Source organism: Lepidochelys olivacea (genome assembly GCF_965140295.1).
Source record: "Lepidochelys olivacea isolate rLepOli2 genome assembly, chromosome: 2".
In the NCBI taxonomy this organism is placed as follows: Eukaryota; Metazoa; Chordata; order Testudines; family Cheloniidae; genus Lepidochelys; species Lepidochelys olivacea.
Genome location: NC_140412.1, coordinates 25,688,088 through 25,708,397, shown reverse-complemented (window position 1 = coordinate 25,708,397; position 20,310 = coordinate 25,688,088). Strand labels below are relative to the sequence as shown.

Sequence of the window (20,310 nt, the reverse complement as noted above, 5' to 3'; positions counted from 1 at the left end):
ATTACAGCAGGTCCTGGGTACAGAATATCTCTACACTGTAATGCATCTGAATGCTTCCACAGAAGACAAGCCATCTCTTACTGCAGTTGTAGAATTCTAGCTCTTGCCATTCATTCTCTCTTTGTGCACTCACAGGGAACACATTTCCCAGAGTTCTCAGCACCCAGGCATTCCCCTTGTGACATGTGTGAGTAAGGAGAGCAGGATTTGGCCCCTTGTCACAAGCTGCCGATTTCCACAGAAGACCATATAGGGGAGGCCATAAAGCATGAGATTTTGTTGTAGGGGTTGGGCCAGTTTTTCAAAAGAGCTCAGCTCCCATCATCAGGGACAGATGGCAGGGGAGACAGTGAAGAAGACAGGGGCACTCACTGCATGGCAGGATCTAGTCCTAAATGATGCAACTCATTAAAAATTATAAGCAAATTCTTCCAGCCAGGTTCAGAGGGGAGTTAATATAAATATAGCATTTGAGACCAGCGAGGTCCATTCTGGTGGGGGTAAAGAAAACAAATAGACCTGTGCATGGGTGAATCTACTCATTTGAATCTCTACCCTGGTAAGCACAGACGCCCACGTAATATTATGGTGGAGCAGCAGCCAAAATAATCTAAATGTGGATATAAAAGAGAAAGAAGAGCATTCAGCAGGCCAGGTTGTTTGTTTTAAAAAGAAAAAAATACCACAGGCACTAGGCAATATTCTTCTTCTATTCCTTGAAACACACTTTGTGCAGATGTATAAATGCAATAATCCAGACTGCCCTCATTGTCTCATCCATAAGTAGATAGTACTGTGCTATTCTGTTTTGTTAGAGGTTTTTAAGTAACATTACAGGCATAAATCAAATGTGTGTCTCAATGTCCTAGCAGATATTACACTTCGTTTCAACCCAGTGCCATGTTATTCATCCATACATTCACAGAACGTCATTCCCATGTCTCATTGCCCTACCACAGTTCTGTAGGCCCAGCAAAATGACCCCTTAAGACCAAGGCAAGGAAATATATTGTTCAGAGGAATATCTTCAACTTAAGATACAACACACTTAAGATACAACTTAAGATACAACACTTTTGGCATTCTGGTCAGGACTGTGTAAACTGAAGGCCTAATGTTAAGCTCCAGAATCCAGTTAGGTGTCTACCTGATTTTCAGAAGTGTTATAGAAGTATGTGCAGAGAGGCATTACACAGCATTATTATTATTTGTATTACCAGAGTGCCCAGGAGCCCTACTCATGAACTAGTATCCCATTGTGGCAGGTGCTGTTCAAACACACAGTCTCTGCCCCAAAGAGCTTACATTTTTCTGCGTCTGCTTCATTTTGGATCATTCCTAACTTAGGTGTGTATGACGCTTTATATAGCAGATGGCTCCCCCCACACCCAGCCCACATGGGACTAAGCCTATTCCTCATTCAGGCAAAACTCCTATTAATGTGAAAGGCCTGTGGCTAGAATAGGCTGAAAGAAAATATTAAGCACTACACCACCGCTCATAAGAAACAGGCATTTTAGAGTAAATGAAAGCACAGCCTCAGTTGCTGGGCTGGTGGCCTAAACAGAAAAAACAGTATATTGAATTAACTATATTGATGAGCCAGAACTTCAGTTGGGGCAAATGGGGCATACTTCCACCGATGTCAATGAAGCCCATTGACACTAGCTGAAGATGCAGACCGTCATCTTAACTCCAGAGATACGTTTGATATATTTGTTATCTGAAAAAACACAAAAAGTTGACAGAAACCTCTTGTCTGAATGCCTATTGGTTAATGGAAAGTAGTGACTTGAATTCATTCACACAACTTAGAGAAAAGATGGGAAATTCAATTACATTGCATATACCTGACCATTTTTGTAAAAACAGTGAAAATGTGTCCTACCCTGAGCAAAAATGTTAGAGGATTTTAGATTTTAGATGGCAGCAATACTGAAATTAAAAGGCTTTTAGGAGGATTTTTAGTAGGCGGAAACAGAGCTTCAATTAGTTTTTTTTTTAAAGTTAGACTTTGGACTTTTTACCGTTTCATGGTACTCTAAATACTAAGGGTAAAATTCTTGACTTTTAAACTACTACAAGTCTATTGGCTTCAATACAGTTTCACTGAGAGCAGAATTTGGCACTAGATCACATGAACTCATCACTACTTAACCACCAAATCCAAAACAGGCACGTTTTACTTTGAAGGAAAAAACAGTCTGTCTTGAATTTATGTAAGTGAGTCACAAACAATGGTTGAAAAAACTGTAATGAATGGATGTCCAGTTAATCCCTTACTCATAGATTCATACACTTTAAAGCCAGAATGGACCATCATGATCACCTAGTCTGACCTCCTGCACATTGCAGGCCAGAGAACCTCCCCCATCCACTCCTGTAATAGACCCTACAGGCACTGCACAAGGAGTCTACCGTAACCAGTCATGCCCCAAATCATAAACTCAACAGTTAGCCTCAACCTTTGTACATATAACGACTATCACTTTCAATCACAATTGCCATTCTATGCTACTACCAGACACAGGCTCTGAAAAACCAGTATTAAAGAAAAGAGAACGTAACAGAGAAAAAAAAAAACACTGGACTTAGTCTTTGCAAGTACTTTGTTGGATCCTTGAGAATCCTTTCAAGATTCCCCTGATTTCTATGCCCAGATTTAAAGCCCCCCTGGCCACTACCATTCAGACCAAGCAGTGCTGGACAGGACTCTTTTCATTAGTAGTGAGGGCTCCTCATCTACCATCCAGAAGACTGATGCAAAGTGCCGCATCTCCCTTCCAGGAGCCCACAACCATGGCTGGCTCAGACCCTCATCCCACTCCCACTGAAGTCAATAGACAGACTCCAATGGACCGAGGAGTGGGAAACTAGGTCCATGAATGGGATCAATATTTACTGCACAGAAAATCAGGGTGCTATCTGAAAACAGCCAACCGTACACAGCAACTTGGGACTGATTCTGTAGGGTATTCCCTGAACTTCCCCAGCACCCTCTGAAGTTAATGATACTGAGTACCTTGTGGGACTGAGCCCTTACACCATAACTACAAACTCAGCAGTGGACAAATGTAGAGCAACAGGTGTTTTGCTACAGAGTAAGGTCGACAGAAGTTATTTGTCAGTTTGCTGGAACTTAAGGCTCAATTTAAAAAAACAAAACAAAACAAAAACACAATTCAATTCTGAAATGATACTGGGAAAAAAAATTCTTGTACACCAAAAAAAATCTCATGCCATATGCATTAGAAAAAGAACAATATCCACTCACCTAAATTGATCTCTGATGTCACATCATAGGTCCAATCCTATGAAGGTTCCTATTGGACCCTAAAGGTCCAATCTTGCTAAGAGGTGCTAAATCGCACAGAATTTAGATCTCTTCCAAGAAGATTTGGGATCGATCTTAAAGACTTTCATATAACCTTTAAATTGGTCAATGGCATGAAAAATAATGAAATAATACATGATTCTTTAGTCATAATTGATATGTCCAGAAACCCTCTAAAGTCTGTGGCTAACTTAGATGATCTTTTAAACAAAATTTCAAATAGTTCTATGTTTATGTATTGTTTGTTTAACATGTTTAATGCCTTTTAACATATTATTCAAAATTAGTTACACAAGACTAAAAAGCAATCCTTTGGCAGTGCCACTCAACACATGGGCCTAAAGCAACATTTTTTCACACACACTTTACATCAATCTGCACAGAGAAGTCAGAGGATCTGCCAAATGCAACATCAGACAGTTTTTTCCCCCTCTGAGCCTTTAGAAGAGGCTTTAGAAAGAGAAATAAAGTGATCTTATTACTTTATTTTAAACCTTGGGCATGAAAAGCAGTACACACCCTTTCCTTTTATTTTCAGATGTAAGACAAATAGCTGCTTTCTTTTCTCTGTTAAATTAAAAATGAAATACAGTAAAAATACAGCAAATACAGCAAAATCCTTCAAGCATCATTCCCTTAAATCACTTCATTGGGAGAAAGGAAAGTAGTTTTTCAGAGTATGAAAATATTATTATTTGGCTTGGCTTTGTGGTTTTGGGTAGCAGACCATAGAATAATGTTTAATGTACTGAAAGAGATAAATCTGTTTCAGTTTTGAACTCCAAGTCCATCCTGAAGCATATTTTCCTACTTGATAAATTATGATTCAATTTCACTTTGTCAAAAATGTTGCAGTGTTTGTAATGGATACAAAGTAGAATCTCAGAATTCTGCGGCTTTGCTTTTCAGGGTATTTGAATGAAGTGAAAACAGAGGGCTAAATCATGCCATCAGTTCCTAAACAGAACTCTCAATTGAAATAAATGGGAAGGTCCTGCTTAAAGTTTAGTGGCACAATACGGCCTATAGTATTGAAATACCAGAAATGACATTTGTCGTAAATATAAAGGGAAGGGTAAACACCTTTAAATCCCTCCTGGCCAGAGGAAAAACCCTTTCACCTGTAAAGGGTTAAGAAGCTAAGATAACCTCGCTGGCACCTGACCAAAATGACCAATGAGGAGACAAGATACTTTCAAAGCGGGACGGGGTGGGGGGAACAAAGAGTTCTCTCTCTGTCTGTGTGATGCTTTTGCTGGGACCAGAACAGGAATGCAGGTCAGAACTCCTGTAAAGTATTAGTAAGCAATCTAGTTAGATATGTGTTAGATTCTGTTTTGTTTAAATGGCTGATAAAATAAGTTGTGCTGAACGGAATGTATATTCCTGTTTTTCTATCTTTTTGTAACTTAAGGTTTTGCCTAGAGGGATTCTCTATGTTTTGAATCTGATTACCCTGTAAGGTATTTACCATCCTGATTTTACAGAGGTGATGCTTTTATTTTTTCTTTCATTAAAATTCTTCTTTTAAGAACTTGATTGCTTTTTCATTGTTCTTAAGATCCAAGGGTTTGGGTCTGTGTTCACCTGTGCAAATTGGTGAGGATTTTTATCACGCCTTCCCCTGGAAAGGGGATGTAGTGCTTGGGGGGATATTTTTTTGGGGGGGAGACATTTCCAAGTGGGTACTTCCACTGTTCTTTGTGTAACACTTTGGTGGTGGCAGCTTTTAACCTAAGCTGGTAAGAATAAGCTTCGGGGGGTTTTCATGCAGGTCCCCGCATCTGTACCCTAGAGTTCAGAGTGGGGAAGGAACCTTGACATGGTGGCAGAGCGGTGGGATCAATTTGAGATTAATTTGAAATCATTTTGAGATCAATTTAAGATTTTCTGAACCAGAAGCACAGATTTTAAAAGGACATTTTTTTTTCCTTTGGGCTGCTTGGAAACAGGTTTTAAGCTGAAAGCAGTTAGAGTTTTTTTGTCTCTGCCTGGGGAGAGGAAGCATGCTGAGGCGGAGAAGGAAAAAGAGAGGAATCATGCACTGGAGATGGAGAAGGCAAAGGCTGAGCGGAATCTACTGGATAACCCTAACCATCCTTCTCCAACAATCCACAAATAGGAGCGACTATGTCCACAGTATGATGTATCCAGTGATATTGCTGAATATTTTCTCACCTTTGAGAGAATGTGCACTCTCCATAAAATTCCTGAAGCTCACAAGATGACCACATCGGTCGCAAAATTGACTCGAAGAGCTCTGGACATATTCAATAAGATGCCTATTGATGAGGCTTCTGACTATAATAAGTTCAAGGATTTGCTTTTAAAGCAATTTCAAATTACATCTGAAACGTACAGAGTAAAATTTTGAACCCTTAAGAGAGGGCTTGGACTAAGTAATGTGGCTTATCTAAACCAGATGAAGGATCTGTTAGATAAATGGGTCCAAGGAAGGGGTGTCACTAGCTTTGATGGAATGTGTGATTTGATAGCTCAGGAGCAATTCCTGAAGATGTCCAAGGAGAAAATAAAACAGTGTTTATGGGATAAGGAAATGGACTCAGCAAAAAGTCTTGCTTCTTAGGCTGATCGATACGAGCAGTCCCTGACCACCAGAGAGGCGGGGCAAGCCGGAACAAAACAGGTGGAGGTAGGAGAGAGGAACAACCCTGGTCGCAGTTGGAGCGGATACCAGAAGGGAAACCCTCAGACCACACCCTACTACTGGGGGAAGCCCAAGGCCCCAACTACACACCAAGGAACACTCCAGACACCTTATCGTCCTGCCACACCGTTCTCCAGCAACCCACCTCGCCCCAGTGATCCGTCAGCTGGACGATGTTTTAAATGTAACGAGCCAGGACATGTGAAGGCCAACTGCCCCAAGAACCCCAACAGATTACAGTTCATTGCACCGGAATCACACCAGAGGTCCTCAGGCCCAGATACGTCCCAGATACCCTCAGTGCAGAGGGAAACTGTGAGTGTGGGTGAGAAGAAGGTCACCGCGTGGAGGAACACCAGAGCACAAGTGTCGGCTATCCATACTTCCTTAGTGGACCCAAATTTAATCGACCCAGAGATTCAAGTGACAATTCAACCCTTCAAGTCCAACTCTTTCAATTTGCCTACAGCCAAGTTGCCTGTTCAGTACAAGGGCTGGTCAGGAATGTGGACTTTTGCAGTCTATGATGATTATCCCATCCCCATGCTGCTGGGGGAAGATTGGTCAATCATGTGAAGCTAGCCAAGAGGGTGGGAATGATCACCCGCAGCCAGGCTAAACAAGCTGTCATGCCTAGCTCTGTTCCAGAAACTTCTACCAGGACCTGGTCAGAGGTGATGGAACCGGACCCCATGCCAACAACAGCAACAGCAGTAGTGAATCCAGTCCCAGAGACCCAGACAGAGCTAGCCCCAGAACCAGAACAGGCAGAACAACCATCACCAGACCCATTGCCAGCACTGAATACAGTACTTGCAACCCCAACACCAGAGGGCCCCAGCGAACTTGAACCGGCAGCAGAACCCTACACAAGAAGCTCAGCCGGAACCTGAACCCCAACATAGTGCACCAGTGGACAGCGGTTCACAGTCAACGGAAACAGCGCCATCCCCTACATCGCTTCCAGAGGGACCAAGCCTAGGTCCACAATCCAATGAGGAACTGATGTTTCCAGCATCAAGGGAACAGTTCCAGACCAAACAGGAAGCAGATGAAAGCCTCCAGAGAGCTTGGATGGTGGCACGGAGAAATCCACTGCCTCTCAGCTCTTCTAATCGATCCAGGTTTGTTGTAGAAAGAGGACTTTTATACAAGGAAACTCTGTCTGGTGGACACCATGAAGACTGGCATCCTCAGAGACAGTTGGTAGTTCCAACTAAGTACCAGGTAAAGCTCTTGAGCTGAGCCCACGATCATCCCAGTGGCCATGCTGGGGTGAACAGGACCAAAGACTGTTTTCGGAGGTCATTCCACTGGGAGGGAATGGGCAAGGATGTTTCTACCTATGTCCGGTCTTGTGAGGTGTGCCAAAAAGTGGGAAAACCCCAAGACCAGGTCAAAGGCCCTCTTCAGCCACTCCCATCATTGAGGTTCCATTTCAGCAAGTAGCTGTGGATATTCTGGGTCCTTTTCCGAAAAAGACATCCAGAGGAAAGCAGTACATACTGACTTTCATGGATTTTGCCACCCGATGGCCGGAAGCAGTAGCTCTAAGCAACACCAGGGCTAAAAGTGTGTGCCAGGCACTAGCAGACATTTTTGCCAGGGTAGGTTGGTCCTCCGACATCCTCACAGATGCAGGAACTAATTTCCTGGCAGGAACTATGGAAAGCCTTTGGGAAGGCCCTTTCATTAAAATTTCATTAAAATTCTTCTTTTAAGAACTTGATTGCTTTTTCATTGTTCTTAAGATCCAAGGGTTTGGGTCTGTGTTCACCTGTGCAAATTGGTGAGGATTTTTATCAAGCCTTCCCCAGGAAAGGGGGTGTAGGGTTTGGGGAGATATTTTGGTGGGAAGACGTCTCCAAGTGGGCTCTTTCCCTGTTCTTTGTGTAACACTTTGGTGGTGGCAGCTTTTAACCTAAACTGGTAAGAATAAGCTTAGGGGGTCTTTCATGCAGGTCCCCACATCTGTACCCTAGAGTTCAGAGTGGGGAAGGAACCTTGACAACATTAAAAAGCCTTCACACTACTAATAGTTTAGTGAGTCAAAACAGCACATCGTGAATCGCCAAACTGGATGAGATCAATGGCCGTCTAATCCTATCATCCTGTCTTTGACAGTATGCAAAATTTTTCAGACCGGGGAATGGGATGGGAGGAGAATCCTGTCACCTGGCTAACTGAGATACTAAAAGCATGGGCCTAAACTTCCTCACTTTCCTTACTACCAAATCCTAATTACTTCAAAGACCTCATTGGGACTACTCACCTCTGAGTAAATTCAACAGAATTGACCCCACGGGAAAAATTTATTTTCCTGAACTCAGCTCATGATCACCTCATACTCTGAAGCAGGAGTCTGGACAGACCTTGTAAATTTTATCTCACGTAACTGCAGGTGCTATTCTTATTTATAGACCTATCTAGTGCTTTTCAAATCTTGCTGATGATTTTATCCACAAAATATCTTGTGGTGGTGAGTCCTAAGGTTTCATTGTACATTGTGTGAAAATTCTTGTATCCACTTTCAATTTATGTCACAGCCTTTTTTCATACACTGTACACTTCACAGGGATTACAAAATACTCCTTTCCACTGCATATTAACCTCTGTGTTAGAAACTGGAATACCTTTACCAGTGCAGGCAAACAAAGAATGATTGACATCTTATTCCATCTACATCATTAAAAAATGAACATCAATTACCTCCCAACACTATCTGTGGTACCACAGGTTATCGACTGTTCTAAAAAAAAAAATCTGTGGTGTCTCAAATACTTGTATGTTTACTTATTAATAGGAACTATGTTATGTTTCCTATGGGCCTCATCCTGGATGATGCGAAGTAACCTCAACTCCGAAGACTTCAATGGAAACTAAAGGCAGTGGACATCTCAGAGGATCACATTCTAAATAGGCAATTGTTAGATCTGTACAGATATGTGGTCCTGGTTTGTGCAAAATGTTCCAGGCTTTCTTTCTTGTGGGATTGCACCCCTTGATTGTTACTTTTTGGGGGAGGGTGTTATTAATCCAAAAGCAAAATCCATCTGAAATCACCAAGTTCGACTTGTTTTGCCATGGAACACTTGCAAAATGACTGAGCTTTACATACTTTCCACCCAAAGTCATAATTGGTCATAGGTGCACTTGAACCTCAGCCCAAACTCAGCAAACCTTTTGGCAAACAAAGGCTGTGTTTCAGGTGTGCAACAGAAGCTAAAATCAAGCAGGTTTCATCTGGTTTGGGATCTCTTCATAAAGGGTTTACACAACTCCACCATCGCTTTTTTTTTTTTTTTTTTTACATAAAGGGCTTGGGCCCTTTGGAGTTACTGGGATGTTTGTCTGATTGCAGTGGGAGCAGAAGCAGTCCCAGAAAGCACTCAACAACCTAAACGCCATGTTGAATTCTTCATGTAATCTAACTGCAGCATATTTAGTACAGGTTTCAGAGTAGCAGCCGTGTTAGTCTGTATCTGCAAAAAGAAAAGGAGTACTTGTGGCACCTTAGAGACTAACCAATTTATTTGAGCATAAGCTTTCGTGAGCTACAGCTCACTTCATCGGGTGCATTCAGTGGAAAATGCAATGGGGAGATTTATATACAAAGAGAACATGAAACAATGGGTGTTACCATACACACTGTAACGACAGTGATCATGTGCCAGCAATGCCCCTCTGCCATGTACATTGGCCAAACTGGACAGTCTCTACCTAAAAGAATAAATGGACACAAATCAGACATCAAGGATTATAACATTCAAAAACCAGTCGGAGAACACTTCAATCTCTTTGATCACTCGATAACAGACCTAAAAGTGGCAATTCTTCAACAAAAAAACTTCAGAAACAGACTCCAAGGAGAGACTGCTGAATTGGAATTAATTTGCAAACTGGATACAATTAACTTAGGCTTGAATAAAGACTGGGAGTGGATGTGTCATTACACAAAGTAAAACTATTTCCCCATGTTTATTCTCTCCCCCTTTGTTCCTCAGATGTTCTTGTCAACTGCTGGAAATGGCTCACCTTGATTATCACTACAAAAGGTCCCACCCCACACCCCCCCACCCCGCTGGTAACGGCTCACCTTACCTGATCACTCTCTTTACAGTGTGTATGGTAACACCCATTGTTTCATGTTCTCTGTGTATATAAATCTCCCCACTGTATTTTCCACTGAATGCATCCGATGAAGTGAGCTGTAGCTCACGAAAGCTTATGCTCAAATAAATGTGTTAGTCTCTAAGGTGCCACAAGTCCTCCTTTTCTTTATATTTAGTACAGTATTCTCCACATCTGGAAAAATGCAGAAGATACCCTTAAACTGCAAACGGAACTCAACGGCTATATGACAAATTAACAAGGCCTTCCAGCTCATCAAAGGATCAGACTCTAATTGCACAAACTGAGATCTCTTAATTATTGAATTGTCCAATTTAATCTTTTAGAAAGATATCTAGCCAATACTTTTTTCCCTTAATGTGAGAGGAAGTAGGCTGGTGGTTAAAGCACAAGGCTGAGAACCTGGAGATCTGGTTTGTCTCTCTGGCTTAACCGTATACTTGCTATATTAACCCAGGCAAGTCATTTAGGGCACACATTTTCAAACTTTGTTACCTAGTTCACTTGAATGAAAGGCACATGTGTTCAGCAACTCTAACAACCAGGCACTTATTTAGATACTATACCTAAATATGAATGTAGGTGCCAACTATAGGCACCAGTATTTGAAAGATGTGGATCTTAACCTCTGTCTCAGGGCTTGTCTACATGGCAAGTTACTGCGCTACAAGCCAGGGCGTGAATCTATAGCACACCAGTTTGCCACATGCTACCTTGCCATGTGGACACAGCTACAAGTGCTGTGATAGTTTCAGAGTGTGTTTTAATGTACTGCGACTTCAAAGCATAGTGCTCTATCCACACTCAGGGACTTTCACTGCACTATAGCAGTGTTCACACAGGACATTACACAAGCCCGGTTATGAATCTACAGCACACCAGCTTGCCACTCAGTACAGTAACTCCTCACTTAAAGTCGTCCCGGTTAACTTTGTTTCGTTGTTAAGTTGCTGATCAATTAGGGAACATGCTCATTTAAAGTTGTGCAACGCTCCCTTATAATGTCGTTTGGCAGCCGCCTGCTTTGTCCACTGCTTGCAGGAAGAGCAGCCCGTTGGAGCTAGCTGGTGGGGGCTTGGAACCAGGGTGGACCGACAGCCCCCCTATCAGGTCCCCTAAGTTCCCCGTATGGCAGCCGCCTTACAGGCTATCAATTGCCAGGCAGTTCAGCTGTCCCTGCCCCCATTGCCATGTGCTGCTCCTGCCCTCTGCCTTGGAGGTGCTCCTGGGAGCCTCCCGATTGCTGTGCGGGGGGACGGGAAGGAAAGAACGGGGCTAATGTCAGGATGTCCCCCTCCCCCCTGCTCCTGCACCCCGCTTACCCCAATTCCATAGAGTAGGGGGAGGACACGACAGGGCTCAGGATGGAGGGAGCTTCCTGGCAGCAGCTGCTGTCTCAACTTGCTGATCTACTTAAAAAGGCAGTGTACTTAGAGTGGGGTCAGCATACTTAAAGGGGCAATGCGCATCTCTCTCTCTCTCACACACGGTGTGTGTCTCTGTCTCTGTCTGCCATGCTGTCTCCCCTCCCCATTCGTGCTGCCTTGTAGAGTGTGAGGCTACATTAACAACAATGGGTTAACCCTTGAGGGCTCAGCTGATTGCTAGTTCATCATTTAGCAGTAAGACATTCCCTGGGAAATATCTCACCCTCTGACTTCACCACCTCAACCAAACTTCACAATCATCATCGCTGTGTACCAGTATTAAATTGTTTGTTTAAAACTTATACTCTGTGTGTATGTGTGTGTGTATATATACTATATATATATAGTCTTTTGTCTGGTGAAAAAAAATTCTCTGGAACCTAACCCCCACCTATTTACATTAATGCCTATGGGGAAACTGGATTTGCTTAACATCGTTTCACTTAAAGTCACATTTTTCAGGAACATAACTACAACGATAAGTGAGGAGTTACTGTAGCTTGCTGTGTAGACAAGCCCTCAGTTTCTTCGTCAGTGAAATGAGATATGTAGCCTACCTTACAGAGCTTTTGTTTTGTCAGTATTTACAAATTTACACCTTTACATTAAGAATTGTGGATAAAGGCTCTCTGGAAGTCTAAATTAGTATTATTCCATTTTCAGCTGTCTGAGCAGACAGACAGCTGCTCTTGGGTTTGAGAAACGGTGAACTAAATATTCTTCATAGCTAGGATTCACAATCTCTGTGAGGATGAGAATGAGGAAGTGAAGAAAAAAAATAACCAACCAACAGAACAGCTCTGGAAAGATGCATCAGATCTTCAAATCATGTATTAATCTCTAGGTAAAATTACACATCTTATAGTGACAGCAGGATTTCTGAGATAACCTAGACCTATGCCATGCAACTGTCATAGGTATGAATTCATGTCATGGATACATGAAGCCTCTACACTGAATAGAATTACTACTACTACAAACATAGTATTCTTCCAGGAAGATGACATGGTGGGCGATGTAATCTCTTTTACTGGACCAACTTCTGCTGCTGACATAGACAAGCTTTCGATCTTGCACAGAGCTCTTCTTCAGGTTTGGTCAGGAAGATGGTGAGTTAGTAGCAATCCTATTCAATGGAGAGGCTGAATCATGACCGAAGAGAAATATAAATGAGAAAGCATCAAAATTGCTACAGTAGATTAAAACAACAGCTGCCTACACATGACAGACCAGACAGGCACACCAAGAAAAGGGTGTCATATTAGAGATCCAAAATAGCAGAGAGAGAGATCAAATTTAGGAGATGAGATAAAGTGGGGGATTAGTAACAGGATACAGTAACAACTTATTGGCATTTTTTCACATTCCTTGGTGCATGAAAGTCTGTTGGTGATATCAATGCTGCTATAAAATGAAGATCAAGTTTAATTTCATTGTAAATTGTTATTTTAGAAAATGTACCAGTTTATTATATTACAGTTAACTAGGAATCTAATACATTAAAATGTTTAAATGCTATTACATTATGATGAACAGATAGAAAGGCAAGTTGGTAACAAGTTATTGCTGACATTCCACACTTAACTTCCTGTCCATTTATATAAACAAAAAAAGGCATAATAATATAAGGTAAATAAAAAGGTTTTAGTCTCACATTTCAATTTGCTGACCATAAACATAACAATTTTTGCTCTTCCTCCAGCCCCCATTAATTACTTTGGTTTGTTTTTCAAAAAACTCTTTCAGGAAATTCTACCCAAAGTAATACACATGCATTACTCATCAGTGACTGGAAATCTTCTAATTTGTTTTACATGAATATACACACACACATGCAGTTTAATGAACTTTTAGAATATGTAACTCAGTTCTAACTGTATCAGAGATTACCTGGACATTAATGTCACGATACTTGCTAAGACATTCTAGAAAAGTAACTGTATATGAATATGTAATAGTCCATTGTTATAACAACCAAGTACTGTTTAAATATTTATTACACAGTAGAAGTCTATACACATTTCAAAAATTGATTTAATGCAATTTTAACTTCCAAACAGCTAAATAGATTAAACAACATTTTAAAAGGTTTGTTCCAGTGCTGAGACCACCATAGGTATACTTAGAGCAATTTTTCAAAGATCTATCTATCTATCTATCTCTCTATCTCTCTATCTTTGAAAAATTGTTCTAAGTATACCTGTGGTGGTCTCAGCACTGGAACAAACTTTTTAACCAACCACTAAAAGCAGGGGCTTAGAAGACACCTGCTGCCCCAGCAATAACATTTCCTGCAATGACATGAAGGACACTACTACTAATTCACCCTCTGTTTGTGTACACAAAGCAAAATTGAGCAGTTTAGAAAGTCAAAAGAAACATCATCTGTCTGTGCTTTTAAATACATTCTGTGGTCACACCGTTTTTCCTAAAGCAAGAATGTTCTCCCAAGACCTGAAGATACTGATCGACACTTGTGCAATAATAACGAACAGTGACTCGGAAGACTAGGCAAATATGGAGTTTTAATAAGTCATAAAAGAAACATCCCAAGCTAAAAATCCATTGCCAGCTCATATCGTTTTTGCTAGTGTAAGAGTGATGTGAGCCTGCGAAGACGGGGGAAGAGTAAGGCAGGAAAGAACATGAATGCAAAGCAAATGATGTCAATACCTTATGTAATAAAAGTATCTTCTTTTCTCCTGACGCTGGAAGCCCCCGTCCCAGTTTAAATCTTACCACAAAAGCCCACGGTGATGAAACTGGAACACGTTAACCAGAAGGAAGAGCAAACGAAAAAAAACCGAGGGGAAGAGTGGATCTGCAGCCCTCCAAAGGCTCCGATCTACCTCTGCGAAGGGACTTACCACAAGCGTGCAGCGCAGGACCGTGTTCATTGTGGTCGGCGGGAGAAACCTCAGGGAGCTGGGGACGCTAGACAGGGAGGCAGTGAAAGCTCCGGTCCCCTCGCAGCCTGCTGCTGACTCCCCCCTACATGAAAGGCACGTTGTATATATATCGCCCCTGCTGCAACAGGAAGCATTAGCTCAGCTTTGATCACTCATCCCCTGTCCAGCACCAAACGTGGATTCCCCTCCCCACCCACCCCACCCCACCCCCCGCAGCCCCAAGGAACTGTAAAACTTGGTGACTTCATGGAACCCTTTCAGGGCTCACCACAGGCTGGGGAACGCAGGAGGGAGTGTCAGGGGCTGGCCTCCGACGGGCGCTGGCTGCCGGCTGCCGGCCTGGCCCTCGCTCGAGGGAGGGGGAATCAGTCACCTTCGGACCGGGCACGAGCCAGTCAGCGGCGGCCCTGGGCTCGTCGGAGGCGGGTTTATAAAATTTCTCCCTCCGTCCAGCCTGCGGTGCAGAGACCTCTAGCGCTTTGCCTCTGCGGCTGCACCTCCGCGAAGCTGGGGAGGACGGGGTAGGGCCCGGGCTGCCCCGTGATTTGCGGCCGTGCGGGGGGTGGGTAGGAAACCAGGGGACTCCACGGATTCCCCCTCGCTCCTAATGCAGGAACAAGCCACCTCATCGCTCCCCATCCACCCTGGTTCGCTTGGCCGGGGGCCTCAGCCCTGGTTTTCCTGGGCCCTGAGGGTACCGCAGAGCTGGATGGGCCGCCTGCAGGTGTAAAGGCCTCTTCAGTCCCTAGGATGCTGGGGAGGCAGCACAGGGGGGCTTTGCAGAAAGCCGGGGGGAGTGCAGTAGTGCTGGAATTATTTCCTGGCTGTACAGGGCTTGGAACATGCAGAAGTTCCGAGCATAATGATGATTCTTTCTAGCCAGAAAGGACACAGACATTCATAATCTGAAAAAACGAAGGCTCCAGCTGTGGAACCCTTAGGCTGGCAAGCACTTGCTCACAGGAGTAGCCCCATTGACATCACTGGGGGTCAGCACTCATTCATCCTGAGCCTGGGTCTTTTCTTCACTACATTTGACTGAAATCGAAATGGATGGCAGGGTATGTGCAATGTGGGGTTTTTTGGTTTTTTTTCCTGTAGGCACCACAGGCCCCATCCTGCCTTCCTTGTGTGCCCCAAACTTTTGGAGAACTCCCAGGAGTTCCCACTTCTGGAAACCAGGGAAGTTTTGCATGTATAAGGAATGCAGGATCAGAGCCAACTGGAACTAAGAAGGTTTCCCTTAAAAAAAAAAGGCAGCAGGAAGTATATGTCTTTCCCGAAACCTGTAGATATTGTGAAAGGGGGAAAGAGTGGGGATAAATTCTTACACCAGGGAGGAGAAATCGGCAAATTTCTTTGACCTCCTTAGTTTTAAGTTTTCCCACTTAAATTGGAGATTGTGGTGAAGATTAATTATTTAATGTTGTGAAACTTATTGAGATGAAATCTTAGTCTTAAAGGTGCTTTTCTTTCAAAATTTTTCAATATACTCTAATTCTTCACTCATACTGATTGCTGAATTGCCAACCTTGTCACTTTCCTTAGAGCCTGTTTAACATGAATGGGAGTTTTGCCATTGACTTAGGGGGGAAAGGTTCAGCTCCTTAGATCCTAAATCTTTAGTATGCCCTCTGCCCCCCTCTAGCAGGATCACTTTTTCAGAAGGGTTCCAGTTTTCTCATTCTGTCCCTACATGAAATACACAAAGTCCAAAAATATTTTGGCAAGGACTAAAATCTAATAGCTTTCAAATGCTGGGAGTAGACAGTGGGCCTAAATCAAACCCATTATCCATACCCCAAACTTTGAGGGCGCCTGGGGTAGAGTCCATACCTAGATGTGGATTGACATTTCACATCTCTCTCTTTGTATTGGACCAAAACTTCATATATGGATACTCCAACTTTGGAGTGTTTGAAATAGAGATACCAATTTGGCTCTGAATTTTGCAGCTTTGCCCTATTGCTAGTTGGCCCACACAATTGTGGGGGGTTGGCAAGAACCCAGGGAGGTGAAAGCTTGCACACTGTGTGACAAAAACTCCTAAACCGGAGAGGCATTTACACTAAGTAATATAAAAGAAGTGACCACTTTAACAGAGCAAAGAAAAAGGAGGAGGAGTACTTGTGGCACCTTAGAGACTAATAAATTTATTTGAGCATAAGATTTCGTGGGCTAAAGCCTGCTTCATCAGATGCATGCAGTGGAAAATACAGTAGGAAGATATATATATATATATATATATATATATATATATATCTTTAGCCCACGAAAGCTTATGGTCAGATAAATTTGTTAGTCTCTGAGGAACCACAAGTACTCTTCGTTCTTTTTGCTGATACGGACTACCATGGCTACCACTATGAAACCTGTCATCAGAGCAAAGAAAGTGTATCTGAATCCTTCTGCAACCATACAGGAACCATTTCCTAGCAAGCATTGTGCCATGATGTTATTAAATTAGAAATCAATATACTCAATTACCCCCTTCAACACCTGATATATGGTGTAAAAATCTGAGGAACTTGAACAAACGATGGTTTGTTTGTAAGTAACTGTGGGGAAACTGGAAAAAGGGGAACAGAAACAATGGCACTGAGAAGAGAGGAAATGCTTCTATTATTTAGCTGTATAAAAGCTAATTGATGATTTATGCACCTGGAAGGTGTATTGCAACGATTCCTGTAATATTTTACTTTTAGTGGGTTTCTATTCCCTTAACACATGTATTATCATATACTTAGATCTGTATTTTAACCTACATGTTGACAAGGCACTCTGGACCAGATCCACAGCTGATGCAAGTGGGCCTAGCTCTGACTTCAGAAGAGCTACACACTGATTCACACTAGCTGAGGATCTGCCCCTAAATTTCTTCTGAAAAGCAATATTTTTTTAAATGAGCTATATTCAGCCACATGGGCCAGCTGCACCAGAGAGGGGCTTCACAGGGAAGCCAATTTTAAGTCATAATTTCCTAGCAGCCTCTCCAGCATCAGCTGCCTAAGACAGGAACTCTGGGTCTGTCTACACGGTAATCAGGAGGTGGGGTTGCAGCTTATGAAGGCATACCCAAGCAAGCTTTGATCTAATGGCGGTTTGTTTGTACGTGTTAGTGGAGAAGCTAGAAAAGGGTAACAGAAACCCTAGCACTGAGAGGAGAGGACAGGATGCTGTGTACATGCTTGAGCAGCCAGCCTCTGCTACCCCCCATGCTACTACAGCTACACCGCTATTGTTACGTGAGCTAGCGTTGATCTTGTTAGAGACAAGCTATTTCGGATATGTCTACCTGTGCTTCAGTCACACCTCTTTATTGCAGTGGAGGCAGGCCTTAAATCTGGACTGCTCCCGGTCCCAACCAGCCTCCTTTAAGCCCTTCCTGGGTCAGTCCTGCCCGCTTTGGGGATTTTATCGGTTAGTTCTGAGCACCCCAGTGAAGCAAAGGCTGCAGGAGGCTTACACTGCTGAGTCCCCTCTCCTGGTAGTGGACAGGAACCCATGATGTGAGTTCACCCTATGTCCTGAAGGTGGATGAAGTTTACTGCTCCCAACTGAGAAATGCAAAGCACCAAACTCATATTTAGCTCCAGCCTATGAGATACTTACTGTTAGTATGAGAGTAACAGAACAGTGTAACTTGATTTCAGTGTAATGTTTTTTCTGCTTTATGGACCTGAATGAAAACTCACTGAAGTCAGTGGGAATTTGGGGAAGTTCTGTGGCCTGTGCTATACAGGGGGTCTGATTAAATGATCACAGTGGTCCCTTCTGGCCTTAGAATCAATGAATCTCTGAGTCTTTTCACTTACTTCAGTGAGTATCTTCCCATCTCTAACTGTCTGCCATGAATACTCAGTCTTATGGCCCAGGTCCTCAAAAGTAATTAGGCTCCCAGTTCCTATTGACTTCAGCAGAAATGAAATCAAAGGAAGGTAGACAACTACATCCCTTTGAGGGTCTGGGCCCATCCCTATACAGAAATGACAAAGCCCATAGGAGCTAATGCAAATGTTTATGTATTATTATAGCTTAGAATACATACAGTTTATTGTTCAACACCTATCAGAGTTTTTCTAGGGATGAAAGTCTCTTGTGCCATGTAACACACTAGCACAAAGTTTAAAAAAACATTTTTAAAAAACTGTTTAGCTTAAAGGGTGGTTATGGTCTGAAAAGTGACCATATAAAAATGGCATCTTTTCCCTCAAAAGTTCTGCTCCCTCTGTGTTTTCAGAGTCAGATCTGCTGACTTTAGTGAAAAATGTTTTTACTATGTTTTTACTTCCATTAGCATTGAAAACCTAACACAGTTTTGAGTGAGGGAGCTGGATTCTCTTTGAGGTCTCTGATCCTCCCCAGAATTAATTAAGTTGCACATGCTGGACCAAAGTCTGCCTAATTTAGTGGGGACAGTGGGTTTGGCCAGAGGCAAAGCAAGGCAGCATTTTGCTGACAGAATCTCTTACAGGTGGTGGTGCACGAACCAGAAAGCTTTAACTTTTGGATCTCATGATGAGACCGTGGCTAGTAAGGGGAAAAAAATCTTTATACCTGAGCATATTTGATCTAGAAAGAATGGACCAACAATAAATACAGAATCCCACAATGCCATTTTTAGAGTCGCTTTTCAGAGCAGAACTACAAGGTCTAAACTGCAGTTAGAATGTTTTCACAACTGCCTTAGCACATTCCCACTTTGCCTTTGGGAATTAATTAAGATGTGCTTTGCAATGCATGCAATCATATTACAACGTAGCAAACCCTGTAATAAAGACTTGTCCACATGACAACCAAACTGCTTTCAGCAGTGTTTTACAAGTATCATGTTTGTGACCACATCCCATAGAAGGGTGTTTGAACACAGTTTTAAAATTATTTTTAAAAGCTAATTGCTTTTACTTTACTTTCCTTAAAACAGTTTAAAAGTTGTAGGATGAAAAGAAGCTTACACATTAAGATTTCCTCTTTCCAGAAATAAGTTTAACATATTCAGTGTGCATATAAAGAAACCAAGTAGTTCTTACAGGAAAAATGGCTGGTTTACATTAAAAAAGTAATCAATAAACAATTATGTAGGGAGCAGGAACTATGGAGAGAGCAGGAATAAGTCATTGCAAGAGTTGTATCAATACATAAAACTTCTATATTTCAGGTTAAAGAGTGAAATCTGTTTCTGTTGTATGTTTTGTTCTAGAATGGTGTGCTTCAGGTGGGATAGCAGTTTATTGGTTTAGTAGTAGTCATAGATCCAGTATCCAGTATTTGTCTTTCCATAGCTCTAATTCTCAGTATTTGTATTACCATTTTGTATGTTATGATTGTTATAAATCTATTTTTCTTCCTGTGCATCATTATAATAACTGGGTCTATAAATGGCTTTGCTCTTTAAGCCTGTCTGCTATCTGGAAAAATTCAGAAGTCCAGACCAGTGACTCGGTGCTGGTAGGTGAATGTTGTGACCTTGAGTCATCTCAGGATCTCAATGAGATATTTGTTGAGTTCAGTCAATAAACAGTGGGAAAATTCTGGCTTCAAGCACAGGACTTGCTGTTCACCAGAGATTACATTTAAAAGACACCAAGAGCTTCACCAGTAATAGATTTATTTCCAGTTAAGGAGGGAGGATCTCAAATGGATACATTGTGGAAAGCAGTCATAACAGTAGCTGCAAAAAGAGAGCAATCTGGCATTCTACCAAGCCATCAGGCTAATCCCTTAAAAATGAACAATTCTGCTAAAGTTATAATAGCTGGTGATCTGAAATGTCCCAGAAGAACTTTCAAAATGGATCATTGAAGAAATGGCATGCTGTTCATTTGGTAGAAAATGTAGTCG

General features: G+C 42.3%; 1 protein-coding gene across 7 annotated transcripts in view; it reads right to left on the bottom strand.

The window, feature by feature from the left end:
* TNFRSF11B (TNF receptor superfamily member 11b) overlaps nucleotides 1-20,310 on the bottom strand; it is an 87,354-nt gene that overhangs the window by 20,230 nt on the left and 46,814 nt on the right. For 2 of the 7 annotated variants that reach the window (XM_084618182.1, XM_084618184.1), the window contains one exon: nucleotides 14,428-14,551. The exons of 1 other annotated variant lie outside the window; for it this stretch is intronic. In XM_084618182.1, the coding sequence (XP_084474308.1) occupies nucleotides 14,428-14,457 (30 nt within the window). In that variant the 5' untranslated portion in view covers nucleotides 14,458-14,551. Of the gene's footprint in view, nucleotides 1-9,642; nucleotides 9,685-14,427; nucleotides 14,588-14,737; nucleotides 14,825-20,310 lie in introns of those variants that run through there. 4 more of the 7 variants (XM_084618181.1, XM_084618183.1, XM_084618186.1 and 1 more) reach the window with 4 other exon arrangements.